The 26,687-nt window shown below is 47.3% G+C and overlaps 1 protein-coding gene across 4 annotated transcripts in view; it reads left to right on the forward strand.

Moving 5' to 3' along the window:
- LOC123769513 (protein inscuteable homolog) overlaps positions 1–19,472 on the forward strand; it is a 67,487-nt gene extending 48,015 nt beyond the window's left edge. For 3 of the 4 annotated variants that reach the window (XM_045760686.2, XM_045760685.2, XM_045760688.2), the window contains 9 exons: positions 6,149–6,364; positions 7,329–7,455; positions 9,627–9,800; positions 10,553–10,789; positions 13,607–13,778; positions 14,400–14,575; positions 15,018–15,196; positions 16,544–16,667; positions 18,476–19,472. In XM_045760686.2, coding sequence (XP_045616642.2) covers positions 6,149–6,364; positions 7,329–7,455; positions 9,627–9,800; positions 10,553–10,789; positions 13,607–13,778; positions 14,400–14,575; positions 15,018–15,196; positions 16,544–16,667; positions 18,476–18,607 — 1,537 coding nt within the window. In that variant the 3' untranslated portion in view covers positions 18,608–19,472. The remainder of the gene's footprint in view (positions 1–6,148; positions 6,365–7,328; positions 7,456–9,626; positions 9,801–10,552; positions 10,790–13,606; positions 13,779–14,399; positions 14,576–15,017; positions 15,197–16,543; positions 16,668–18,475) is intronic. The other variant, XM_069308742.1, reaches the window with a different exon arrangement.
- The last annotated feature ends 7,215 nt before the right edge of the window (positions 19,473–26,687 follow it).

Here is a 26,687-nt window from a genome sequence, read left to right on the forward strand (position 1 = left end):
TGTCTGTCTGTGTCTGTCTGTGTCTCTGTCTGTGTCTCTGTCTGTGTCTCTGTCTGTGTCTCTGTCTGTGTCTCTGTCTGTGTCTCTGTCTGTGTCTCTGTCTGTGTCTCTGTCTGTGTCTCTGTCTGTGTCTCTGTCTGTGTCTCTGTCTGTGTCTCTGTCTGTGTCTCTGTCTGTGTGTCTGTCTGTGTCTCTGTCTGTGTCTCTGTCTGTGTCTCTGTCTGTGTCTCTGTCTGTGTCTCTGTCTGTCTGTCTCTGTCACTGTCTCTGTCACTGTCTCTGTCACTGTCTCTATTCTCCCTCCCCCTCTCCCCCCCTCTCCCCCCCTCTCCCCCCTTTCCACTCACCACATTACAGCAGCAATTGGTCTACAGCAGTAATTAACACTAATCACTATTAACAGTGAGTCGAGTACACAAGACCCGACCAAAGGGGGTGGTTGGTTCACAGCCCCGGGCCGCCGCTGCTTGCAGGGGTGGTGGGGTCCGAGACGCGGACCTCGTCCTCGACAAGCTTCGTCTCCAAGGTCGTCCTCGAGGCCGGGGGTCTAAGAGCCAGGTATTCCATTGTGGTGGCAACAATGGGCCCGGGGAACCAAGTGGTGTTTGCTCGAGCTATAATGAGCCTTCCTACCCAAGGGCACGGGGCAAGGAGGGCACGGGGCAAGGCTTCCCAAGAATGGTAGTTGACTTGGGAGGTGTAAAGAGAGGGCTGCTTCTCCAGGTCCTAGCTCCACTATCCACGGAGAACGCAAGGAAAATTTTGGTAGTGTGGATAGCCATCTTCCTCCCCCAACTCTCCCCGAGGTCCTTCTCCCCCACCACAATCCTTCCCCACCACCACAATCCTTCCCCACCACCACAATCCTTCCCCACCACCACAATCCTTCCCCACCACCACAATCCTTCCCCACAAGCACCCTGTGGTGGTGGTGTAGCGGTTTTATGTAGTCTTCGCGCCACGCTAGCGAGAACCAGGGTTCGAATTCTGGACCCCGGTTTGTGTGACGGTGCTGTATCTTCACACCGGCTTCACCAAGCATTTACACAACCTCTTACGAAACCTCTACGTCTTGCCATTATAATGGCAGATTGGTTTACATTTATTAAACAGTTTATATGAGCTTGGAAACTTAACAACCCCAAGTTAATTATTGTTATAAACAACCTCGAACACAACCTTGCCATTGTAAACTTCACTCTGAAGTTTGCATGGCAACCCTGAAGTTTGCATGGCAACCCTGAAGTTTGCATGGCAACCCTGACGTTTGCATGGCAACCCTGAAGTTTGCATGGCAACCCTGAAGTTTGCATGGCAACCCTGAAGTTTGCATGGCAACCCTGAAGTTTGCATGGCAACCCTGAAGTTTGCATGGCAACCCTGAAGTTTGCATGGCAACCCTGAAGTTTGCATGGCAACCCTGAAGTTTGCATGGCAACCCTGAAGTTTGCATGGCAACCTTGAAGTTTGCATGGCAACCCTGAAGTTTGCATGGCAACCCTGAAGTTTGCATGGCAACCCTGAAGTTTGCATGGCAACCCTGAAGTTTGCATGGCAACCCTGAAGTTTGCATGGCAACCCTGAAGTTTGCATGGCAACCCTGAAGTTTGCATGGCAACCCTGAAGTTTGCATGGCAACCCTGAAGTTTGCATGGCAACCCTGAAGTTTGCATGGCAACCCTGAAGTTTGCATGGCAACCCTGAAGTTTGCATGGCAACCCTGAAGTTTGCATGGCAACCCTGAAGTTTGCGTGGCAACCTTGAAGTTTGCGTGGCAACCCTGAAGTTTGCGTGGCAACCCTGAAGTTTGCGTGGCAACCCTGAAGTTTGCGTGGCAACCCTGAAGTTTGCGTGGCAACCCTGAAGTTTGCGTGGCAACCCTGAAGTTTGTATGGCAACCCTGAAGTTTGCATGGCAACCCTGAAGTTTGCATGGCAACCCTGAAGTTTGCATGGCAACCCTGAAGTTTGCTTGGCAACCCTGAAGTTTGCGTGGCAACCCTGAAGTTTGCGTGGCAACCCTGAAGTTTGCGTGGCAACCCTGAAGTTTGCGTGGCAACCCTGACGTTTGCGTGGCAACCCTGAAGTTTGCATGGCAACCCTGAAGTTTGCATGGCAACCCTGAAGTTTGCGTGGCAACCCTGACGTTTGCGTGGCAACCCTGACGTTTGCGTGGCAACCCTGAAGTTTGCGTGGCAACCCTGAAGTTTGCGTGGCAACCCTGAAGTTTGCATGGCAACCCTGAAGTTTGCATGGCAACCCTGAAGTTTGCATGGCAACCCTGAAGTCTGCATGGCAACCCTGAAGTTTGCATGGCAACCCTGAAGTTTGCATGGCAACCCTGAAGTTTGCATGGCAACCCTGAAGTTTGCATGGCAACCCTGAAGTTTGCATGGCAACCCTGAAGTTTGCATGGCAACCCTGAAGTTTGCATGGCAACCCTGACGTTTGCATGGCAACCCTGAAGTTTGCATGGCAACCCTGACGTTTGCATGGCAACCTTCAAGTTTACTTACCTTTCCTAGAGGTGTAAGGAGGGCAGTGAGTGTCCCGGTGCCCAGCTGGCGTGCCCTAATGGCGTGCCCTAATGGCGTGCCCTACGAGGGTTCAAGGTTGCCACTTCCAGTGCTCTGAGGTGGGGGGGGGTGGGGTCACAGGTTACATGCCGCCGACGTAGGCCTCCACCCTCGTAGGCCTAAGGTTCATTAACAGCGCGGGTGGCCGTGGCGAGGTGTGCGCGCGTGTGTGTGTGTGTGTGTGTGTGTGTGTGTGTGTGTGTGTGTGTGTGTGTGTGTGTGTGTGTGTGTGTGTGTGTGTGTGTGTGTGTGTGTTTTTACTAGTTGTGTTTTTTACGGGGGTTGAGCTCTGCTCTTTCGGCCCGCCTCTCAACTGTCAATCAACTGTTTACTAACTACTATTTTTTTTTTTCCCCACACCACACACACACACACCCCAGGAAGCAGCCCGTGACAGCTGACTAACTCCCAGGTACCTATTTACTGCTAGGTAACAGGGGCATTCAGGGTGAGAGAAACTTTGCCCATTTGTTTCTGCCTCGTGCGGGAATCGAACCCGCGCCACAGAATTACGAATCCTGCGCGCTATCCACCAGGCTACGAGACCCCCCTGCGCGCGCGCGCGTGTGTGTGTGTGTGTGTGTGTGTGTGTGTGTGTGTGTGTGTGTGTGTGTGTGTGTGTGTGTGTGTGTGTGACCCGCTAAATGGTCCTCACACTAATGAACAAATCCACAAGGGCCGTGATGAGGGTTCGAACCTACATCTGAAAGGATCCCAGACGATCCCAGGTAATTTCTGCGGAAACTCATCAGTCTAATGTATGACACAGCCACCACCACCACCACCACCACCACCCACCAACCAACCAACCACCACCACCACCACCATCACCACCCACCACCACCACCACCCACCACTACCACCACCACAACAACACTAGAAACCACAACTGAATCTAACAACAAAAAAGGAATATTAGCAAGAACAACCGACAAATGCAAGAACAAACAAAGCCTATATAAAGATGCAAGTACCGTGACAATCCATCAGGAATGAAGCAGTTTCTCCTTCTATTATTACAAAGAAAATGAAGGGGGGACCAAAATAAAAAATTTCGAATTAGGTAAAAGAATAACAGATCAAGTTTGTTGTCGCCTTAAATGCAATACGAGGAAGAGAGACTCTTCAGGATATTTATATATATATATATTTAACCAACAAAAATATAGGCGGCGACGGCATATGTGTTTGCGTTAGAAATACGTTATTTTTATTGCGACTCAAAGTGAATAAAAAGGTCTTAAAATCTACACAGAATTCTGGCTCATTTGTCAAGGATTATTCTTGTATCTGCCCCCCCCCCTCCCACACACACACACACACACACACACACACACACACACACACACACACACACACTATTAAACAAGCTCTATATTTACATTCCTCAAGTTTGACCTCTGACTCTGGCCTCTCACTGTTCCCAGAGTGTGACCTGGTTCCCTCTACGAGGCTCGAACCCGTGACCTTTGATTTTCGATCAAATTGGTGCTTAGGTGTAGGAAGGGGATGAGGACCTCCTGTGGAAGGGGGATAAGACCTCTGTGGAAGGGGAAGAGGACCTCTAAAGTAAGGGGAAAGAACCAACCTAGTACGTTTGGTACAACCATGGGTTTGCGGTCCCGAGTTCGATGCTCAGATGATGCAAGTGGCCCCGGGTTAAACGGGGTTATCTGTCAGCGATACAAGCCCTTAAAGCTTACATCTATTCCTTCTCTGTCTAATGCAGGCATATCATTTGCCATCTTCCAGCTGTTTGGCAGTTCTCCCCCTTGTGTTTAAAGGTTTCTTAAGGCCTCGGCAGTCCTTCTTTACTACCCACGACATGACTTTGTTTGGCATTGCAGCCTTTGGAACGTCTTGATCTTCGAGATGATGTTTACCTCCTGTGTTGCAACTTATATGTTTCTCAATGTCTCGGGTAAGTGTTGCTTGTTCGGTACCGCTGGAAAGTGTCTCGAGTCTATAGTGAACACTTGATGGAGGTTCTTGGTTGTGTTTCACACCTCTCTTGAAGGCGGGCCTTGAGGGGCGGGCCTTGAGGGCGGGCCTTGAGGGGCGGGCCTTGAGGGGCGGGCCTTGAGGGGCGGGCCTTGAGGGCGAATCTGAGTCCCGATTTGATCCATTCGTTCCCGTCTGTTCAATTTTTCTATTGTTGTCTTCAATATACTTACCGTTCTAGTCATCTTCCGCTTCCTTTGGCTACCTGTCTTATTTTCGGCTACCTGTCTCGGGCTAATTGTCTCCACAGGACAACCTGTCCATCTTGGGGCTACATGTCTACCTTGGACTAGCAGTCTACAGTAGGCTGGCTACCTCTCCACAATAGGCTAGTCTACCCGTATACCTTGAGGTGCTTCCGGGGCTCAGCGTCCCCGCGGCCCAGTCGTCGACCAGGCCTCCTGGTTGTTGGACTGATCAACCAGGCTGATGGACGCTGCTGCTCGCAGCCTGACGTACGAATCCCAGCCTGGTTGATCAGGTGTACCTTTGGTCTACCCATCTACGATATACTACCACCTGTCACCCTCTCTCAGGTCCACCTCTACACCCTAGCACATACATCTCCCTTGCCAGACCTCCCTCACTCCTTTCCCCCCGTGTCTACTTATCCTACCTATTAATCTACCAGCCTATTAATCTACCAGCCGCCTTCGTGTGCCCTCCTGCCACCGCTGACATTCCTGTATGTGTACTTATCTTCACGCGGAATGGCCTGAGTTTCCTGGGATGCTGAGGAATGTTAACTGGTGGAAGCTGGTAAAGAGGGAGAGGGGGGCGGGGTGAGCCCAGTGGGGTAGAGAATAGGGGAGGGGTGAGAGGGGGAGGGGAAGAACCGAGGGGAACTCACTGAGCCCCGATTTGCATATAGAGAGCTGTGGAATGTGAGAGGTTCTGTGGGATGACTTCTCCTACTCTGATTGATTGTCACCCACTGAATTGTCATGCTGCAAAATGTATGTGTGTGTGTGTGTGTGTGTGTGTGTGTGTGTGTGTGTGTGTGTGTGTGTGTGTGTGTGTGTGTGTGTGTGTGTGTGTGTGTGTGTGTGAATCAAAGTTACACCGAGAAAGAGTACTTCAAACATTACAATATCATTGAATCATTCCTTCCCCTCGCCACATACTTTCTCTTCGCTCTCTCCTCCACTTCCATCCCTGTCCCCTCCATCACCACCCCCTCCCACCCCTCCAGGTGGAAGGGAAGAGAGAGGGGGCGTGAACCCCCCCCCAGTCGACAATGTGCAACAGCCCCCATATTACCATCACCCGCCAACACGGGCTCCGAAGTGCTACTGTGCTCCTACCTCTGGTGGACGCTCTCCTAGATGGACCCGAGGCCCGGGAGTAGGGCTGAGGGCTCGGAGAACATATATTACCATAGATTTATTCCCATTAGAATCAAATACTTTCCTCCGACATGATGAGGAAAGCTTGAGTATACCACAGTATACTCACCAGCTCCCGAGACTAAGCACCAGTGCAACGCTTGATCAAGGTAAACCATGTACATTAAGTCTTACGAACTGTCGCCAAGTACTGAGTAATGGACTCCGGGTCTTGTCGCTCTTTCAGAAACGCGTCGGTGAGCCAGTGGCTGCAGGAGCTGAGTGCGTTGTACGAGTCGGAGTGCATGAATACCCTCCAGTCCAAGTCCTTGCCGGGGGACACCACAAGTGGCCTCCAGTTGCCCGCCAACGCCGTCTCCGTCAACGCCACTTCCCGCCATGCCATCAGGGCCATCCAACGTCGGGCGCATGTAGTCTCAACCGAGTTCGCCAGACTGTGCCAGTGAGTGCTGACCCTCCATTTTCTCTCTTCTTCCTCCTTCTCTTCTAGCCTAATACGTAGCACACAAATAAATGCGGCGTATTAGCAGCAAAGTCCTGTAATATTATTGACCGTTTTCAGTGCATCCGCCTCGACAGGTTAGGTTAGGTTAGGTTGCTTTGGTTCGTATGTTGTTGTTTTGCCGGAGTGGCAAATCGGGAGAACAAACTGTTCTCCTATTGTAAGTTCTCCAAGTTTGTTCTCCAATGTGGGGCTGTATTCGCTGGTGCTTTAAGACAGGTTTACTTTGTAGTCATTTATTTTACCTCAGAATGTTTGCCGAAGAATGTTCTATACTATAGATGCAAAAGAAAGTGTCTTAATACTAGATTAAGATAATATTAGATAATTTAGGAAGGGATTTTTATTTTAATGTTGACATCGCTTGTAGAGTTAAACCTAAACCTTCACTGTCTATGCTGCATCAGGATGATGACAGGTGTGCTATAGTGACCAGTACAGACAGGTGTTGTCTTGACAGAAGGCTGTAGATGGGACAGGTGTTAACAGGTGTACTATAGTGACCAGTACAGACAGGTGTTGTGTTGACAGAAGGCTGGAGATGGGACAGGTGTTAACAGGTGTGCTATAGTGACCAGTACAGACAGGTGTTGTGTTGACAGAAGGCTGTAGATGGGACAGGTGTTAACAGGTGTGCTATAGTGACCAGTACAGACGGGTGTTGTCTTGACAGAAGGCTGTAGATGGGACAGGTGTTAACAGGTGTGCTATAGTGACCAGTACAGACAGGTGTTGTCTTGACAGGAGGCTGGAGTGGCTGGACTTGGGACAGGTGTTAACAGGTGTGCTATAGTGACCAGTACAGACAGGTGTTGTCTTGACAGGAGGCTGGAGTGGCTGGACTTGGGACAGGTGTTAACAGGTGTGCTATAGTGACCAGTACAGACAGGTGTTGTCTTGACAGGAGGCTGGAGTGGCTGGACTTGGGACAGGTGCCGGTGTTGGCGGGCTCCGTCGTCACGCACATCAACAACTTCCTCAAGGACTACATCACCCAGTGGACCTCCGCCGACCCCGACCTCCAGCCCCAGGTGAGTCCCCGGGTGAGTCCCCAGCCCCAGGTGAGTCCCCAGTCCCAGGTGAGTCCCCAGCCCCAGGTGAGTCTCCAGGCGAGTCCCCAGCCCCAGGTGAGTCTCCAGGCGAGTCCCCAGCCCCAGGTGAGTCTCCAGGTGAGTCCCCAGCCCCAGGTGAGTCCCCCGGTGAGTCCCCCGGCGAGTCCCCAGCCCCGGGTGAGTCCCCCGGCGAGTCCCCAGCCCCGGGTGAGTCCCCCGGTGAGTCCCCAGCCCCGGGTGAGTCCCCGGGTGAGTCCCCCGGCGAGTCCCCAGCCCCGGGTGAGTCCCCAGCCCCAGGTGAGTCCCCCAGCGAGTCCCCTCACCTGAAATTGAAATTGAAATTGAAATAAGTTTATTGAGGTAAAATACACACAAAGGGATGAGGTAGCTCAAGCTATTCTCACCCCATTCAGTACAACGTGTTAATATATACATAGACACACATCACAAATAAACACATTACCAAACATTTTGAGAGGTAAAAATATACATTTCCTCCTTCACAAGTAGTATGTTATCAGACGTACACACAAATACTTTTATGACCTAGGGATACTGTATAGACAATTTGCAAGACACCTGCAGATAATTCAACAAAATATTACAATCTTGGTGCAAAATTCTTATATCTCTCAAGAATATCATCAACCTTTCCGTTGTGACACATCCAGGCTATTTGTTCAGGAACAGTCCTTATCTCAGTGTTTCTATATACACTAATCAACAGACAATCAAGAATATAATGGGCAAGGGTGTGAGACCTTAACATACCACATAGTTTACACTTCGTGTCATTACCATGAACATCTATCCCATATTCCCAGTAATATTTGTACCCAAGCCTGAGCCGCATGTACACAGAGTCACTCCAAGCATTTCTCCTTTTACCATAAGTGAAATGGGTGTTTTGACTCACAGTCCCCTCACCTCTCATTGCCTAATCACATGTTGCTTGATTTTAATCTCATTATATTCTATATTTTGTATCATATTAGCTTACACCAATTCCATAGGGCCAGGCAGAGTGGGGCCTGAATTCCATGGGGCCTCGTAGCCTGGTGGATAGCGCGCAGGACTCGTAATTCTGTGGCGCGGGTTCGATTCCCGCACGAGGCAGAAACAAATGGGCAAAGTTTCTTTCACCCTGAATGACCCTGTTACCTAGCAGTAAATAGGTACCTGGGTGTTAGTCAGCTGTCACGGGCTGCTTCCTGGGGGTGGAGGCCTGGTCGAGGACCGGGCCGCGGGGACACTAAAGCCCCGAAATCATCTCAAGATAACCTCAAGATAACCTCAAAGAGTGTGGTAGCATCAGTGCGACTCGTCACACTGCCCACTAGCACGTCAGTTCTGGCACTGTTCACCCCCCCCTTCACATGTGCTGTACATGTAGGAGAGTATATGTCTCCCATGTAGGAGAGTGTATGTCCCCCATGTAGGAGAGTGTATGTCCCCCATGTAGGAGAGTGTATGTCCCCCATGTAGGAGAGTGTATGTCCCCCATGTAGGAGAGTGTATGTCCCCCATGTAGGAGAGTGTATGTCCCCCATGTAGGAGAGTGTATGTCCCCCATGTAGGAGAGTGTATGTCCCCCATGTAGGAGAGTGTATGTCCCCCATGTAGGAGAGTGTATGTCCCCCATGTAGGAGAGTGTATGTCCCCCATGTAGGAGAGTGTATGTCCCCCATGTAGGAGAGTGTATGTCCCCCATGTAGGAGAGTGTATGTCCCCCATGTAGGAGAGTGTATGTCCCCCATGTAGGAGAGTGTATGTCCCCCATGTAAGAGAGTGTATGTCCCCCATGTAGGAGAGTGCATGTCTCCCATGTAGGAGAGTGCATGTCTCCCATGTAGGAGACTACATGTCCCCATGTAGGAGAGTGTGTGACCTACACGTGATAAATAATTACGACCAACACACACTAACAATATCAGGACGATTCGTAAGTGTTTTGTGATGCACGAATATGTTAACTGGAGGTGTAGTAACGTTGTGTGTGTGTGTGTGTGTGTGTGTGTGTGTGTGTGTGTGTGTGTGTGTGTGTGTGTGTGTGTGTGTGTGTGTGTGTGTGTGTGTGTGGAGGGATTTGAGTTTCTGTTTTCCAAGCAACATTATTGTGACATTCTCAGTGTTGTGTTGTGTTTGTACAGTCGTCGCTGGGGCGCCAGAGGAAGGTGGTCCAGCAGATCTGTGAGCGGCTGACGGAGGTGTGCAGCGGCGGACGCGGCGACCCCGACGCCGCCCGCCAGGTGGTGCAGGTGGTGACGGCGCTGGGACACGCCTTCACCAAGCTGGTCGACCTCATGCTCAGCCGCGAGATTACGGTGAGTGCCAAGGGCCAGCTGGCACTCCTGCACGGCTGCCCTACAGATCATGGTGCCAAGGGCCAGCTGGCACTCCTGCCCTACAGATCATGGTGCCAAGGGCCAGCTGGCACTCCTACCCTACAGATCATGGTGCCAAGGGCCAGCTGGCACTCCTGCCCTACAGATCATGGTGCCAAGGGCCAGCTGGCACTCCTGCCCTACAGATCATGGTGCCAAGGGCCAGCTGGCAAAGTTACAATTAAAACAAAAAAATATAGCCTAGTGAAAATAATAATTTTTGTCGTGTTTCACAAGTCAAAAATCATCATTTAGATCGTAGCACTCAACACCTTTTGAACTAAATACAATTGAAATTATAAATTATTATTTTTTCCGATCAATAAATATCAAAATAATGCTTATCATTGGCATCAGAAAAGATATATATAGTTATTTGTGAGCCCTTGCGGTGCACCTTTGACCCTTTGACTGCGCAGACCTGATCTCTGCTCGAGTCTGTGATCAAACACAAGCGTCGACTTTAATCTTGGCCTGCTCATGCTCACATTAGCTTCCCTTTGTCCTTGACCCCGAGACGCATCCGGGGGCGACCTGTGGCGACCCGTGGCGACCCGTGGCGACCCGTGGCGACCCGTGGCGACCCGTGGTGACCTGTGGTGACCTGTGGCGACCCGTGGCGACCCGTGGTGACCCGTGGTGACCCCGGGGAGCGACCTGTATTGACCCCTACGGTTCTCTCCCCCCCTCAGGTGGTGGTGCGGCTGCTGGAGGACCCTCAAGACGCCGAGGTCATCTCTGCCGTGTCTCACCTGACGGCGCTGGGCGTGGACGGAGGTCACATCTGCCGCCTGATTGCGCGCCACGGGGGCGTGCGCGGCCTGCTGGGCGTGTGCGTGGAGCCGCGGCTGCGACACGCCCGGGTGGCGGCGCTCAGGGCCCTCGCCACCGTCTGCTGCGTCGTCGACGGCATCGTCGAACTGGAGAAGGTGAGTCCGGTCCCCGGTTCGAGGCCCTCGATAACAACAGTCGTGATTGAAAGCTTATCAAGGGAATAAAATGGGGATTGATCAGAGGTTTCCTGAAGCTTATAAGGGAAGGGAATTATCAAAGGGTGGGGACGCGCCAAGCCATTACGACTATATAGCACTTGGAAGGGGTCAGGAAAAGGATTTGGGATGGGACGGAGGGGAAAGGAATGGTGCCCAACCACTTGGACGGTCGGGGATTGAACGCCGACCTGCATGAAGCGAGACCGTCTAGATTGAGATTGATAATTAAGATCCAGAAGCTTGTAAGCTTCTTGGTCTCATTTAAGGCACAGGTTAAAATGGTATGTTGGTCATTAGGATAGAAATATAAACATTGATGAAGTTTTATTGTATTTCCTACAACTTGGAAATTTGCATAAAAACTACATTTGTACACCTACGTGAGATACATCCGGTATACATGTCTACATATACGAGGTAGACCCAGCAGACATGTCTACATAGACGAGGTACACCCAGCAGACCCATTTCATCAAATTTAGTTTGGAATGAAGAAATTGCTTGCGAGAGTGAGCGGGGAGTTTCTGCGGCATGACAAAATACGTCTTTACTGAATAGACGCGATCCCTCAATAGACGCGATCCCTCAATAGACGCGATCCCTCAATAGACGCGATCCCTCAATAGACGCGATCCCTCAATAGACGTGATCCCCCAAATAGACGTGATTCCTCCGGTCGGGGAGCCGGTCGGCCGAGCGGACAGCACACTGGACTTGTGATCCTGTGGTCCTGGGTTCGATCCCAGGCGCCGGCGAGAAACAATGGGCAGAGTTTCTTTCACCCTATGCCCCTGTTACCTAGCAGTAAAATAGGTACCTGGGTGTTAGTCAGCTGTCATGGGCTGCTTCCTGGGGGTGGAGGCCTGGTCGAGGACCGGGCCGCGGGGACACTAAAAGCCCCGAAATCATCTCAAGATAACCTCAAGATAACCCCCCAATAGACGTGATCCCCCCAATAGACGTGATCCCCCCAATAGACGTGATCCCCCCAATAGACGTGATCCCCCCAATAGACGTGATCCCCCCAATAGACGTGATCCCCCCAATAGACGTGATCCCCCCAATAGACGTGATCCCCCCAATAGACGTGATCCCCCCAATAGACGTGATCCCCCCAATAGACGTGATCCCCCCAATAGACGTGATCCCCCCAATAGACGTGATCCCCCCAATAGACGTGATCCCCCCAATAGACGTGATCCCCCCAATAGACGTGATCCCCCCAATAGACGTGATCCCCCCAATAGACGTGATCCCCCCAATAGACGTGATCCCCCCAATAGACGTGATCCCCCCAATAGACGTGATCCCCCCAATAGACGTGATTCCCCCAATAGACGATCCCCCCAATAGACCTGATCCCCCCAATAGACCTGATCCCCCCAATAGACCTGATCCCCCCAATAGACGTGATCCTCACCCCGATTAAACAGCTATTAAACCTTCATGCACTTAATCCACGTTCTCATTGATCAACGCCCCCCCCCCCTCACTCCACTTGGTCATTTTCCCCCTATTTTGCAGCGACGGGTAATTTGTTTTATAAATGACACGGGGAGGGGGGGCGTGGTTAATGGTGGGGGGCGTGGTTAATGGTGGGGGGCGTGGTTAATGGTGGGGGGCGTCACCCGGGTGGGTGAGAGGACGAGGCTAGGCAATAGGATGGGGTTGACAAGCAGCCCTACTGATAGCTCCGCCCCCTATTCTATGGGGAGAGAGGGAGGGTAGGGGGGGGGAGGAGGGGTTTAGTCTCGTTAAGGCAAGAAAAAAGGCTTCCTGTCCCCGACAAGATATATATTAACGTTTTATATTGTTATGTGTTTTAAATTTGCTCAGGATGTCCGACTTAAATTTTATTTTGTGTACATTGTGTCCCAGGTTTAGGGGGGGTTATCTTGAGGTTATCTTGAGATGATTTCGGGGCTTTTAGTGTCCCCGCGGCCCGGTCCTCGACCAGGCCTCCGGGGGTAGAAATAGCCTAAGCTACTCTATCCCTTTGAGATGTATTTCTTTCTTGTCTCAATAAACATACTTGAACTTGTGTGTGTCTCAGGCTGGCGCTGTGCCTCTTCATCACCCAGTATGTTGTATGTGTCTCAGGCTGGCGCTGTGCCTCATCATCACCCAGTATGTTGTATGTGTCTCAGGCTGGCGCTGTGCCTCTTCATCACCCAGTATGTTGTATGTGTCTCAGGCTGACGCTGTGCCTCATCATCACCCAGTATGTTGTATGTGTCTCAGGCTGGCGCTGTGCCTCTTCATCACCCAGTATGTTGTATGTGTCTCAGGCTGACGCTGTGCCTCATCATCACCCAGTATGTTGTATGTGTCTCAGGCTGGCGCTGTGCCTCTTCATCACCCAGTATGTTGTATGTGTCTCAGGCTGGCGCTGTGCCTCTTCATCACCCAGTTTATTGTATGTCTCAGGCTGGCGCTGTGTCTCTTCGTCACCCAGTATGTTGTATGTGTCTCAGGCTGGCGCTGTGCCTCTTCATCACCCAGTATGTTGTATGTGTCTCAGGCTGGCGCTGTGCCTCTTCATCACCCAGTTTATTGTATGTCTCAGGCTGGCGCTGTGTCTCTTCGTCACCCAGTATGTTGTATGTGTCTCAGGCTGGCGCTATGCCTCTTCATCACCCAGTATGTTGTATGTGTCTCAGGCTGGCGCTGTGCCTCTTCATCATCCAGTATGTTGTATGTGTCTCAGGCTGACGCTGTGCCTCTTCATCACCCAGTATGTTGTATGTGTCTCAGGCTGGCGGCGTGGAGGTGGTGGCGGAGGTGCTGTGTGACGAGGAGGGTCCAGAGGAGGAGCGCAGCGAGGCGGCCGGGGTGCTGGCGCAGATCACCTCGCCCTGGGTGGAGAACGCCCACCGCCTCGCCGCCCTCCACACCCACATGGGCGCCATCGTCGCCGCCCTGACAGGTAAACCCTAAAAACACTCTCCCCATCTCCCCCACAACTACCTTACAGGTATACCCTAAAAACACTCTCCCCATCTCCCCCACAACTACCTTACAGGTAAACCCTAAAAAAACTCTCCCTATCTCCCCAACAACTACCTTACAGGTAAACTCTAAAAACACTCTCCCCATCTCCCCAACAACTACCTTACAGGTAAACCCTAAAACACTCTCCCCATCTCCCCAACAACTACCTTACAGGTAAACCCTAAATACACTCTCCCCATCTCCCCCACATCTAATCTAAACCGTTAATGGCTCCCGTAATGACATAATTAAGCCACATAAAAGAACAATTAGCGAAGCTGTCTTGCGCTTATTTTTTTTTTTTTAGTCTGTTGTAGAGCTCTAGCGTCTCGCTTGTACGCTCAGTACTGCCTATTGGGCTACCCACTTAAATCGATGTCCTTGTTTAATTAATCTGTCCAATAATTTTTGTTCCGCAATAAAAAGCAGATGTTTTTCCCCTGCCGAAATCCTCGAATTAAGAGATGAGCGCAGAACAGCTTCCAACTTTTGTGTCAATTACTCTTGTGGGAATATTTTAAACGTCGTTATCAACGTCTCAATCTTCCCTTGACAGGGCTGGCTCAGGGTACGCGGTCCTCTGAGATCTTCCTCCTGGCGTCTGCGGCGCTGGCCAACCTGACGTTCCTTGACGGCGGGTGTGTCGAGGCCATGAGGGCCGCCGGCACCGCCCAGGTCCTCCTCAAGGCCGCCAGAGACAACCCCACCATCTCCATCTTCACTAAGGATCAGGTCAGCTTCCCCCCCAGAACATGAAGATTTTTTTTACGTCCATCGTGTTAATTTTTTTATAATTCTTTAGTTTCCCCTCAAATATGAAGATTTTTTTATTTCGATCCTATTAAACCTTTTTATAATGCTTTAGTATCCCTCAAATATGAAGAGGGGAATATCTTATATTATCTTTTATCTTAAAATAAAAGATAATTATCTTACATTATCTTAAAAATATCTTTTTATAATTCTTTAGTTTCCCCTCAAATATGAAGATTTTTTTTTTTTACTTCGATCCTATTAAACCTTTTTTTATAATAGTTGATACAGAGTCTTGACATCACTTGAAGTCGAGCTCATAAAGTTTGTACATGTTTTTTTTTAACTTCAAACTTCGTTGCTCGTTTGCAAGACTTGTAATTAGATTAGACATTCTCAGCGTGAGTTTCCTGTCCGGCAGATCGCGACGGTGTTGGCCAACCTGGCGGGGTGGCGGGAAGCAGCAGAGGAGGTGGTGGTGGGCGGGGGCGTGGCCCTCCTGCTGGCCCTCCTCCACACCCGCCCCGCCCCCACCCACCGCCTCCCGGAGGTGGCCACGGCAGAGAGGATACAACAGAAGTCCGCCATCGCTCTCTCCAGGTATGACACCCACAGATATCCTGACACACTCCAGGTGTGACACCCCGAGATATCCTGACACTCCAGGTGTGACACCCCCAGATATCCTGACACTCTTCAGGTGTGACACCCCCAGATATCCTGACACACTCCAGGTGTGACACCCCCAGATATCCTGACACACTCCAGGTGTGACACCCCCAGATATCCTGACACACTCCAGGTGTGACACCCCCAGATATCCTGACACACTCACACTATGAAGCTGCACAATGCAAGCCTATTTGCAAATTATAGGCTGGCTCTACTGAAGCCGGGCCTCCCTGGCTTGGTTTCTGATCCCCAAGCAGGGGGGGGGGGGGGTGCGTGCGGAGGTGTTGGGGGGGCCGGCTCTACTCCCTGAGCCGACGGGCTCCATATACTATCGGGACTTCAGCGGTGAAAACCACACCTAGAGAGACTTCACTAATACAGACACTAATGCAAAGATAGCTCATGTATACATATATATATATAGCAATACTACTTTAGTGTGAACAAAAACAGTGAGGCTGTTTGGGGTGTCGGAGGTCACAGCTTCCCTACTCACTATAATCATCCTACTAACACAGGCTTAGCCACTGCAACCATCTCACACACTCATCCTTCAGTTACTACCTATACCACACATACCCATCCTCACCACTGTGACTATCTTCACACCCTATCCACATCATCATCATCACCTTCTGCCCGCTATACTACCTTCCCTACCCTTCATTTGTTGCATCATTGTCCTCATCAACTAAATTACAAAAGATTAAATGTTAATTATGTAGAAGCTAGTATGCTAGATGCATGTTATTGTGACGATGGAGTCTGGTATATAAGGGGATTCGAAAATTAGCATCAGTTGCTATATCCTGCAAAAGCAAGAGTATGGGGGATTAACTCAGACCCACCTATGACCATCCCCTAAGACTAGTAACCCTGCAAAGTTTAGAGAGATTAATCCCAAGCACCAGGGACCAGATTCACGCAAGCACTTACGAACCTGTACATCTTTTCTCAATCTTTGGCGGCTTTGTTTACAATTATTAAACAGTTAATGAGCTCCGAAGCACCAGGAGGCTGTTTATAACAAGAACAACAGTTTACTGGCAAGTTTTCATGCTTGTAAACTGTTTAATAAATGTAACCAAAGCCGTCAAAGATTGAGGAAAGATGAACACGTTCGTAAGTATTTGTGTAAGTGGTTTCGTGAATCTGGCCCCCTGTCCCTCAATCGTTCGCCTAGATAAGAGGGGTGACAGACACTTCTCCCAAATATCAAAGTGATAAAACCATTTTTAACAGTTGTAATTACCAAGTTGTTGGTGCCTCCGTCAGGTTGTGTCGGGAGGCGAGTGTGGCGCAGCAGGTGGTGGAGCTGGGCGGGGCGGCGCGGCTGGTGAGACTGTGTAAGGACGAAGAGGAACGGAACCACAGCGACGCCGTCCTCGTCGCCTGCCTGGTGAGGGTGTAGGCGTTTTAGCTTTAAGCTCATCTTGCATGCATTTGCAGTTGTGCAATTAGTAGACAAAAAATCATATCTGTAAACAAATATTATGTTCTTTGCTTATTGTATTTAATTGTTAGTAGTATATCTCTCTGAACGTTCAATGCCATTGTAATTTACTTCTTGACATTTAAGCTATGTGTGTTAGTGGCTTGGCCCAAAGTAACGCTCAAACACCAATGTTATGTACTCTCAACCCAATGTTATGTACTCTCAACCCAATGTTATGTACTCTCAACCCAATGTTATGTACTCTCAACCCAATGTATCTCCTTGTATGTAAATAAAATAAATAAATTGACCAACTTTACTGAACGTCGGTTATTGTGGGATGTGGTCTTTACTGACGTCACAGCATTTTAAAGGGGCTGAAGGCTGACTACTCCAGAAGTTGTGGAGTTGGCATTCCTGATGCAACAGTTCATTTGTGTTGGTGGGGAATGGTGGTTCTACACGTGTTCTTAAAAATGTGTTCATTTTGGTATGGCCAAGACTTCGGTCAATTGCCTTTCAGGCTTGTAGGAGAAATGGACAAGACAAAGATCTCTATCCCAGTGCTAACAGGGGACTGCATTGCCATAATGGCAATACGAGTTATTATATATTCGTTATAATGTGCAAAAAATTGTAATGATTCAATAACAAATTGTATCCTTAATCCCACCGCTGCCACCATTTATAATACCTGGATAAAATACCCGTTTAACACTTGTGCAATCTTAGTATTGTCCGCCTTTCCTGTAAGCCAGGTGTCAATCTTATGACCACAGGTGCCCTAACTTTCACATTCAATAACACCCGCCCAGGTCATCACTCCATAATCTACCTGACCTCTCAGGGCAGTCGGAACCCATATCCCTAGTCACTGGAAACGTGCAGATGTTGATCACCTCAACAATATACTTGAACAGTTAGTTAAAAAAGACTCTGGGAGGATATGGAGAATTAAAGCAGCGAAACAAAGGAACGAGAGCAGAGTTCGACTACTTATCCAGCAAGCTAGTAGATAAGATAGAATAGTAATTAATACTCAAAGTACACTAGATCATTAACATTAAGACATCCTACTCTATATCCTTAACAAGGCAATGAAATATCAATGAATATGAAATGGGAACAGACTACTAACAACACTGCTTATGAAAGTATCAAAGACCACTGACTGGCACTGACTTTCCTGCCCCTTCGAACCCAGGAGGGCATGACTTGTGCCCTGGCATATGAATGCCAGGGCACAAGTCATGCCCCTAAACCCATAGACCAATTGCCCGCTTTATTCTACGCCCACTTAAATCTGTAAGCCAATAATAGAGCGATGCCTGCAGGCAAGATGGGGATGAATAGTTGGTGTTTGGGCTCCCCCTCTTGAATCTATAGGCTCATTTGAAACCCAAAGCTCTTATCCTCGGACCCTGATAACAGACACTGTCCCCCTCTCTCTAATGGTTCTCCTAGTCCCCTGGAGCCCCCTTGGTCGATACGTGGTGAATGGTTTGTTGGTCTGGCTCTACCCAGATCCACCCTGAAAAAAGCAGTCAACCACACAACTGGCCTAGATCTCTGCTTTACCAAAATAAACACAATTTTAGAACATATGTAGAACAATCGTTCCCAACTACAAGAACACATTAACTAGTCAATAACCCAGGTGGATAGACTAAAATATCAAAATTTACCCCAAGAAAGCTGTGACGGTAAACTTTAAAACTGTCGTAACTGATTCTTGCAGGAGTCAACATGTCTTATAATTACGACTGTTTCAGGCGGCCCTGCGGAAGATTGCGTCGTCGCTGGGGTCTGAGGAGCTGCGAGGGATGGACGCCGCCGAGCTGGTCGAGCCCCGCCTTCTAGACTCCTTCCTCATCTACTCCTCCCGACAGGAGAGCTACGTGTAGAGGAAGCACCAGTGACACCCTTACGTCTCCTCCAGCGTCGTCAAAGATGCATTAGCATCGAAGACGACGTGTCATCACAGACGTGTTCTTACACCCGGAGCCTGTCGTCTGCCTCTAGGGGAAGAGACGAGGTTCACAGCATTAAAGTCATATTCAGATGCAATATATGGGGTCTGATCTCCTGCCGCTATGGAAACATAGTGGAGAAAGTTAAAAATCAATTCGAGAGGCCCTATTGTTGACTTTTGAATTCTTTATCGTGTATTTAGTGAGAGGAAAGATGTGCACGAGTCATAAATTGACATCTTAACAAATCAATCGACTGAAAATTATTCTAAAAAAAAAAAATATTATTTGATATATCACATCATCCAAATTTCATACATAGAATTTGTTGTTAGTTTTTATCCAGCACATTTGTTATGGAAGATCCCAGCACAGTGAACCTTTAATACATAAAATTGTATCCTTGATATTCCTACTTTCTTTCAGAATAACATGACAGAATACTTTATGTATGTATGTGTGTGTATATATATATATATATATATATATATATATATATATATATATATATATATATATATATATATATATATATATATAATATAATCACGCCTTCCAGGAACTGTTGAAACAGTTTTTATCCTTCGAAATCTTTCATATTTTATATAACTTGTCGGTAATAATGGATATCGAGATGGAAAACCACGTGCCTTGTCCACCACCTTAACCAAGGCCTTTGATCACCATCTTGCTAGTCACTTGTCTCTACCAAAAAGTTTATTAAACCTCTTGTGTATAATCTGTACATTCCATTTGTTGTATCATATTGTATATTTATTAATATAAATGATATACTGGAGCGAGTGTTTGAATTTCCTTTAAAGAGCTTCATTCTCCGTCATAAAATTCTGTTCACGTTGTGATTCTGACGAGCAGTTGTAGGACTCAAAAGATTTGGAGCTATTGGCTACAAAACTCAAGCTGAAGTTTCTTTACGAAAATTGAAAAGTTAAGAAAATTTTCTAAAATATCTTTATTTATTTATTTATTTATATACAAGAAGGTACATTGGGATTGTGAGGATACATAATATAGTAATTACAATCTTGTAAAACCACTAGTGGCTTTTTGGACATTAATGTGGACATTAATGATCTTTGACACTTCCAAAGAGTATATATATGAACAGGGAGGAGGGGGGGGGGGAGGCAGCTGCCAGCACAGGGAGTGGTTATTATCGGCTGAATTTTACTTAAACCATCAGTCATATATGCAAACACCGCGACAGTTTTGTAAAAATACAAAAAAAAAAAAACTTTTTTTTTCTTGGTCCTGTTAGGCAATTGGGCAAGCAAAGCGTTGCCAACTAGGCCGAGGCGACCGCTCGTTCAAAATTAAAGACTATATATATATATATATATATATATATATATATATATATATATATATATATATATATATAACTAATTTAGTTTTGAGAAAAATAAAAAACATTTGTCAATATACATGTCAGTTAATTTTTTGGTTATATAAATCAAATACCGACATATTTAACTTATAGCTTGTGCTGTAGTGATGAATGCTGTCAGTGCTTCACCCGGGTACAGTGTGTGATTCCACAGTATGCTGAATGGGTCTCTCTGGTCAGCCGCCGCTTGAACGAGCATAACTTGAGGATGAATGGATGCAAGAGATGATCAGGAGGAGGCTGTGGAACGCGCATGTTTCCATCAGCCCCGGATGTACACACATTTCAACGAGTTAACGGGATATATATATACCAAGAGATGTATCCCGCTTCTCGAGGTATATACACTTGATAAGCGTATACGTGAGCCCTTAGAGATGGGTCTAAGTATACGCTTAAGCCCCACCCAATCTTGACTTAAAAAATCAAGTAACGAGGCTTCGGAGCCTCCTGGACCATTACTTGCTGGCTGGTCAGTCACTCAGAGATGATATTCCTCGTGCTTTAAAGAATATTAAATAAGAGGACTATTATATTCCTCTATTCCTCGATAGACTAAGTCAAAACACCACTACCAGACGAAAAATTGAATCACAGATTGTGATTATGTTTACACCAGGATTAAGTTTGAGTGGATCACAGAGACCAAGAAAGCCTCGTCCTCTAAGCAAGAGGATACACAAGAAACATTAATTGTAGCGACAGGTGAGACTTGCTGTGTGCGGACACAGGAGTGAATATGTTCAATATTGTGAGAACGGCTCCGTACGGACGATAAGTCGTAACCATTTGTGAACAGCTTTCAACCGTGTATAAATTGGGATGACAGGTGGATAGAGTAACGAGACTGACATTCCTGACATTGTGTAAGCATCAACAAAAGAATTTTATTTTCTCCGTTGCATCAACTTACACCAGCAACAGCGGCAAGGGGAGAAAAAAGCAAGTGACAAGTACTAGACAGATGAACGCGCCGAATTCTTGATTGATTGATGAAGATTAAGCCACCCAAAAGGTGGCACGGGCATGAATAGCCCGTAAGTGGTGTTGGCCCTTTTGAGCCATTACCAGTATCAAGAGCTGATACTGGAGATCTGTGGAGGCGCGACTGCACCCTGCGTGACGGGAGATGTCTCCCGGACTAAATGGTGACCAGATGGTCCCGAATTCTTGTACGTGCTTTAGTCGATATCTTCAGTGGATTAGCTTCATGAACATCATGAACCAAACCAGCTCAGACGGGGCAAAAGCGTCTTGTCAACACAGCTACACAAAAGACATCGCCGCCTTAAAAAACGGTTCATTTGTGTGAAGGCGCACAAAGGTACCCACCGAGGCCAGACAATATTCCCCCCGAAAGCCGACCCCAAATCCTCGCCAAGATACTGCCATAATCCAAATTCTCTTCACCCTGTCAAATAGAGCGATGGTGAGGACGGTTGAATGATTGAGATTGAGCTTTAAGGACTGGAAGAAGACCAGGAACACTGTGGGCCAAGCCCTCCTCTCTGGCCCGAGGGTCTAAGACGGTCACACCCGAAGAACCATCCGTCTCACAGGGTACTGAGAGGAGAGTATTCTCTCTTTTTCTCGAGGTCCGAGATTCAGTAGGCCCGTCTGCCCCTCCGAGGCCAGTATGCTGGTGGGTCATTGTTGGCGCTGACAGGTGGTGATGGAGGCCCGGCTCCCTACACGTTTAAATCTCTCACACGATTAAACATTCTTGAGATGATTTCGGGGCTTTTTAGTGTCCCCGCGGCCCGGTCCTCGACCAGGCCTCCACCCCCCAGGAAGCAGCCCGTGACAACTGATTAACACCCAGGTACCTATTTTTACTGCTAGGTAATAGGGGCAGAGGGTGAAAGAAACTATGTCCATTGTTTCTCGCCGACGCCCGGGATCGAACCCGGGACCACAGGATCACAAGTCCAGTGTGCTGTCCGACCGGCTCCTGTCCATTACAATCCTGACCTGTTCTTATAAATAGTTTTTATTAAACTCTGGTTTAGGTATTGACTAGTATATCGTACATCAAATCTATTAAATGTTTCACACTGGATTTTGTAAACATGGTTAAAGTAGATATCAGGGACCTGGATGGTTCAAGCTGTCTAAAGGAGACATTCACTCTTAAATACAAATTTGCAGCGTTTGAGTATTTCACTTTCCAGTATGTTTTCAATGAATTTATAAACTAATGGTAAGAAATTATTAAGCTTTTCATTATATACCCTTGGATACTATAAACTGAAAGCCTATACGGTATATAGCATTGATCTAATTTTTCTATATAATCTGCCTATGACAGTGTCAGACCACGGAGGAAAATTGAAACAGGAATTTCCTTAAGTACTTTCGTATATTAATACATCTTCAGAAGGAGTGGATAATCTCTCTATGTATAATCTGCATTATACATACATTGGGCTCTATGGTGCACTGTAGAAACCACTGTCTTCCTGTCCCAGGGTGAGATGGGAGAGGGAGACACACACTCGCAACACCTGGTGTGTATAGTGGTGTTGGTGGAATATCTTCTTGAGGTTATCTTGAGATGATTTCGGGGCTTAGCGTCCCCGCGGCCCGGTCCTCAACCAGGCCTCCTTTTTGTTACACACCCCTAGGAAGCAGCCCGTATAGCAACTGTCTTAACTCCCAGGTACCTATTTACTACTAGGTGAACAGGTGCAACAGCGTTAAAGAAACTCTGCACATTTGTTTCCGCCTCCACCGGGGATCGAACCCGGAACCTTAGGACTACGAATCCCGAGCAGTGTTCACTCAGCTGTCAGGCCCTCTGATAGTACGTTATATATCATATATCATATACAATCGTATTCTCTTCCATTTATCAGGAAAACGCTTCGATCCAGTCTGGTTCCTGTCCATATTCCAAGTGTTATCCACACTTCCCGCTTCCTAACACACTCATTCTTTGCTGCATCACACTCATTCCCCGCCTCGTCACACACTCAGCATGTCTGACCACCTTCCCTTCCAGTTACAGCTCCGCTCCTTGTGTCAGGTAAGTCCACTACGGGCTCACCATAGCCCGTGCTACTTTGGAACTTTTGTTCTCAGTAGCTGAATCTAAAACCACAACAACGTTCCCTGCATAAGGGAGAACTACGGGCTCACCATAGCCCGTGCTACTTGGAACTTTTTGTTCCAGGTAGCGAATCTATATCAACAACAACCCTGCCTTCTTCTTCTTCCCCAAAACCATCTTAATATTCTCTCAATCTTGCGATCTATTGACTTTTCATCTCCCCAAGCACTTGTTCATTTCCCTATTCAATCTAACTTTCCACACATGCCTCCCGCCGTTATCCCATTCCTCCTGCGCTCTTTATTTCATACCACACCGTCGCGACGCATCAGTACACGAGAGGAAACAGCATCTTCATACGGGGCTCTGACTGCAGCTGCTTAACCCGAACTCTGTCATCATTGCACCAGTTTCCTCTCCTCCCCTGACATGACTCCCCTGATATAATCCCAGGCGCCGGCGAGAAACAATGGGCAGAGTTTCTTTCACCCTATACCCCTGTTACCTAGCAGTAAAATAGGTACCTGGGTGTTAGTCAGCTGTCACGGGCTGCTTCCTGGGGGTGGAGGCCTGGTCGAGGACTGGGCCGCGGGGACACTAAAAAGCCCCGAAATCATCTCAAGATAACCCTAGCCACTCTTAAGTTCATCTTCTATGAACTGTTCATCTCAAGTATATGATGTGATCTTGTCACTTCCAGCACTTCCTTCCATCTCCGGTAATTCACGTTTATTTCACACACACATAAAATATTCCTCCTTTATCACTTTTGCTTTACTATTGTTCACATTCACTTTCAACAGTCTTCTCTCCCACACCTCAATGTCCGCGGTTGTTCAACGTCCTCCCAGCGACTATAAGAAATATTGCCGGAACAACCGTGGACATCTTCAAGAGAAAACTGGACTGTTTTCTAAGAGAAGTTCCGTTTCAGCCGGGCTGTGGTGGGTAAGTGGGCCTGCGGGGCCACTCCAAGCAACAGCCTGGTGGACCAAACTCTCACAAGTCAAGCCTGGCCTCGGGCCGGGCTTGGGGAGTAGAACAACTCCCAGAACCCCATCAACCAGGTATCAATGCACTCTTAAACTTCTTTACTAGGTTCTATTTCACTCTGTGATGAAGAGACTGTTTTTGGTTTACATACATCAAGCTTCTCACGTTAGGCCTCGTATACACGAGGTTTACACAGCTCTCTAACCTTGTCTTAGTCTACCTCATGACCTCAGCCAGGGTCTGGATGCATTCAATGACCAGTGACGTCACCCAACGCTAACGTACACCTGTGTTAATATCTAACAAGTGAATCATTGTCATTAATTCTTATACATGAACTGCTTCGTGCGTCGAAACAACTGCATAAATGTTGATCAGTCTCTAAAGTTCTTCTCTATTAACTATATCACATGGTTTTCCCCGGAGTTTATAAATGCTAAGCACCTTTCAGTGTTTCTCACTTGCCACTGCAGTAAGCTGTGTCAGTGTAAATATGCGATCTGTCAACACGTTCTTCCACAACGAAACTCGGCTTGTTCATCAGTGATCAATCTCTCAAGTTATTTCCTGTACTCTTGCGATCAATATTCTGTCGCACACGCTGTTCTCGACACCAACACAATATTCTTACAAATCCACAAGGGCCGTGACGAGGATTCGAGCCTGCGTCCGGGAGCATCCCAGACACTGCCTTAATCGACTGAGCTACGACAGGGTAAAAAAAAAAGAGTTGAAACCGAAGTTCTACTGAACTTACTGGATCCCGTAGCCTCTCCGAGGCACAAACCAGGATTTTAACCCTGCCGTAGCTCAGTCGATTAAGGCAGTGTCTGAGATGCTCCCGGACGCAGGTTCGAATCCTCGTCACGGCCCTGGTGGATTTGTTCATTTGATGCATCACGTTAGTGTGATCTCTGTGTGTAATATTCTTACACACGCGATGGTCTTTGTATACAGTGGTATGGTCACTACTCTACTTGTAGTCCTCAGTCATATTCCCCCCCCCACCCACTCCGTTCATTTGTCTCTACAACATTTAATTATATTTTGCTATATGTCCCTGCAGTTCCTCACGTTTCATCTTCAGTGCTGTACTCACCTCTTCCATGGATCAATCAGCCGTCATACACTCTTGCACTCTCCTCACACCATTAAGTATAGTCACGTTCCCATTAGCACCTCTTTCGTCACCGATACTCATTAGGCACTAAACATTAGGCATTAGGCACTATCTATTACTAATCTCATCACCATTTAATATTCTCCCTTGTTTTTCTCTAACTCTCCCGTCTACCAGACTCGCTAAAGAACTTCTCTAACTCTCCCGTCCTTGCTAAAGAACTTCCTTGCTTATGTGTGATCAAATTTCGAGGACAAGGTCGAGTGGAAGCGGGTCTTGAGGCGAGAAAGAGATGCGTTGGTAAGTAATGAGTACGACAATTTTCGTGGAGCGCTGTGTACGTGGAGCCAGATTCACGAAGCAGTTACGAATCTGTACATCGTTTCTCAATCTTTTGGAGGCTTTGTTTACAATTATTAAAAGTTAATGAGCTCCGAAGCATCAGGAAGCTGTTTTTAACAATAACAACAGTTGATTGGCAAGTTTTCATGCTTATAAACTGTTTAATAAATGTAACCAAAGCCGGCAAAAATTGGGGAAAGATGTACATGTTCGTAAGTACTTGCGTAACTGTTTCGTTAATCTGGACCCTGGTCTTATGAAGCGGTGGTTTACTGCTGTGGATGACTGCTGGAGTGTGGTGGCGCTTGTTGACTATACATCATGCTTCCCATACTTCAAATTCTCATATTAGGCCTTATACATTAGGTTTAAACCCCCTAATACATTTAAACCCCCCTCATACATTAGGTTTAAACCTGGAGGTTGGATAAGCACCTCCAAAGGATACCTGATCAACCAGGCTGTGACTCGTACGTCAGGCTGCGAGCAGCCGCGTCCAACAGCCTGGTTGATCAGTCCGGCAACCAGGAGGCCTGGTCGACGACCGGGCCGCGGGGACGCTAAGCCCCGGAAGCACCTCAAGGTAACCTCAAGGTAACCCTCTCTAATGTTCTTATCTTAGTCTACCTTATAACCCCAGTCACATGCTGTATACTACATGACATTTTCCTAACGGTATCGACTTGATAATGGTCCAGGACGGACCGAAACGTCGTCGTCTCTTCAATTTCTAGTGTGGTCTGGTCAACATTTTTTTAGCCACGTTACTGTGACTCTTCATCTGCATATATTATATTACTCCACTATTGCTATGGCCACATATTGAGTAGAACAATAATATATATATATATATATATATATATATATATATTATATATATATATATATATATATATATATATATATATATATATATATATATATATATATATATATATATATATAATATATATATATATATATATATATATATATATATATTAATATATATATATATATATATATATATATATATATATATATATATATATATATATATATATATATATATATATACATTGATTTAATTCTCAAATTTAAAAAAAAATCCAAATAACAATAA

Source organism: Procambarus clarkii, chromosome 63 (genome assembly GCF_040958095.1).
Source record: "Procambarus clarkii isolate CNS0578487 chromosome 63, FALCON_Pclarkii_2.0, whole genome shotgun sequence".
Lineage (NCBI taxonomy): Eukaryota > Metazoa > Arthropoda > Malacostraca > Decapoda > Cambaridae > Procambarus > Procambarus clarkii.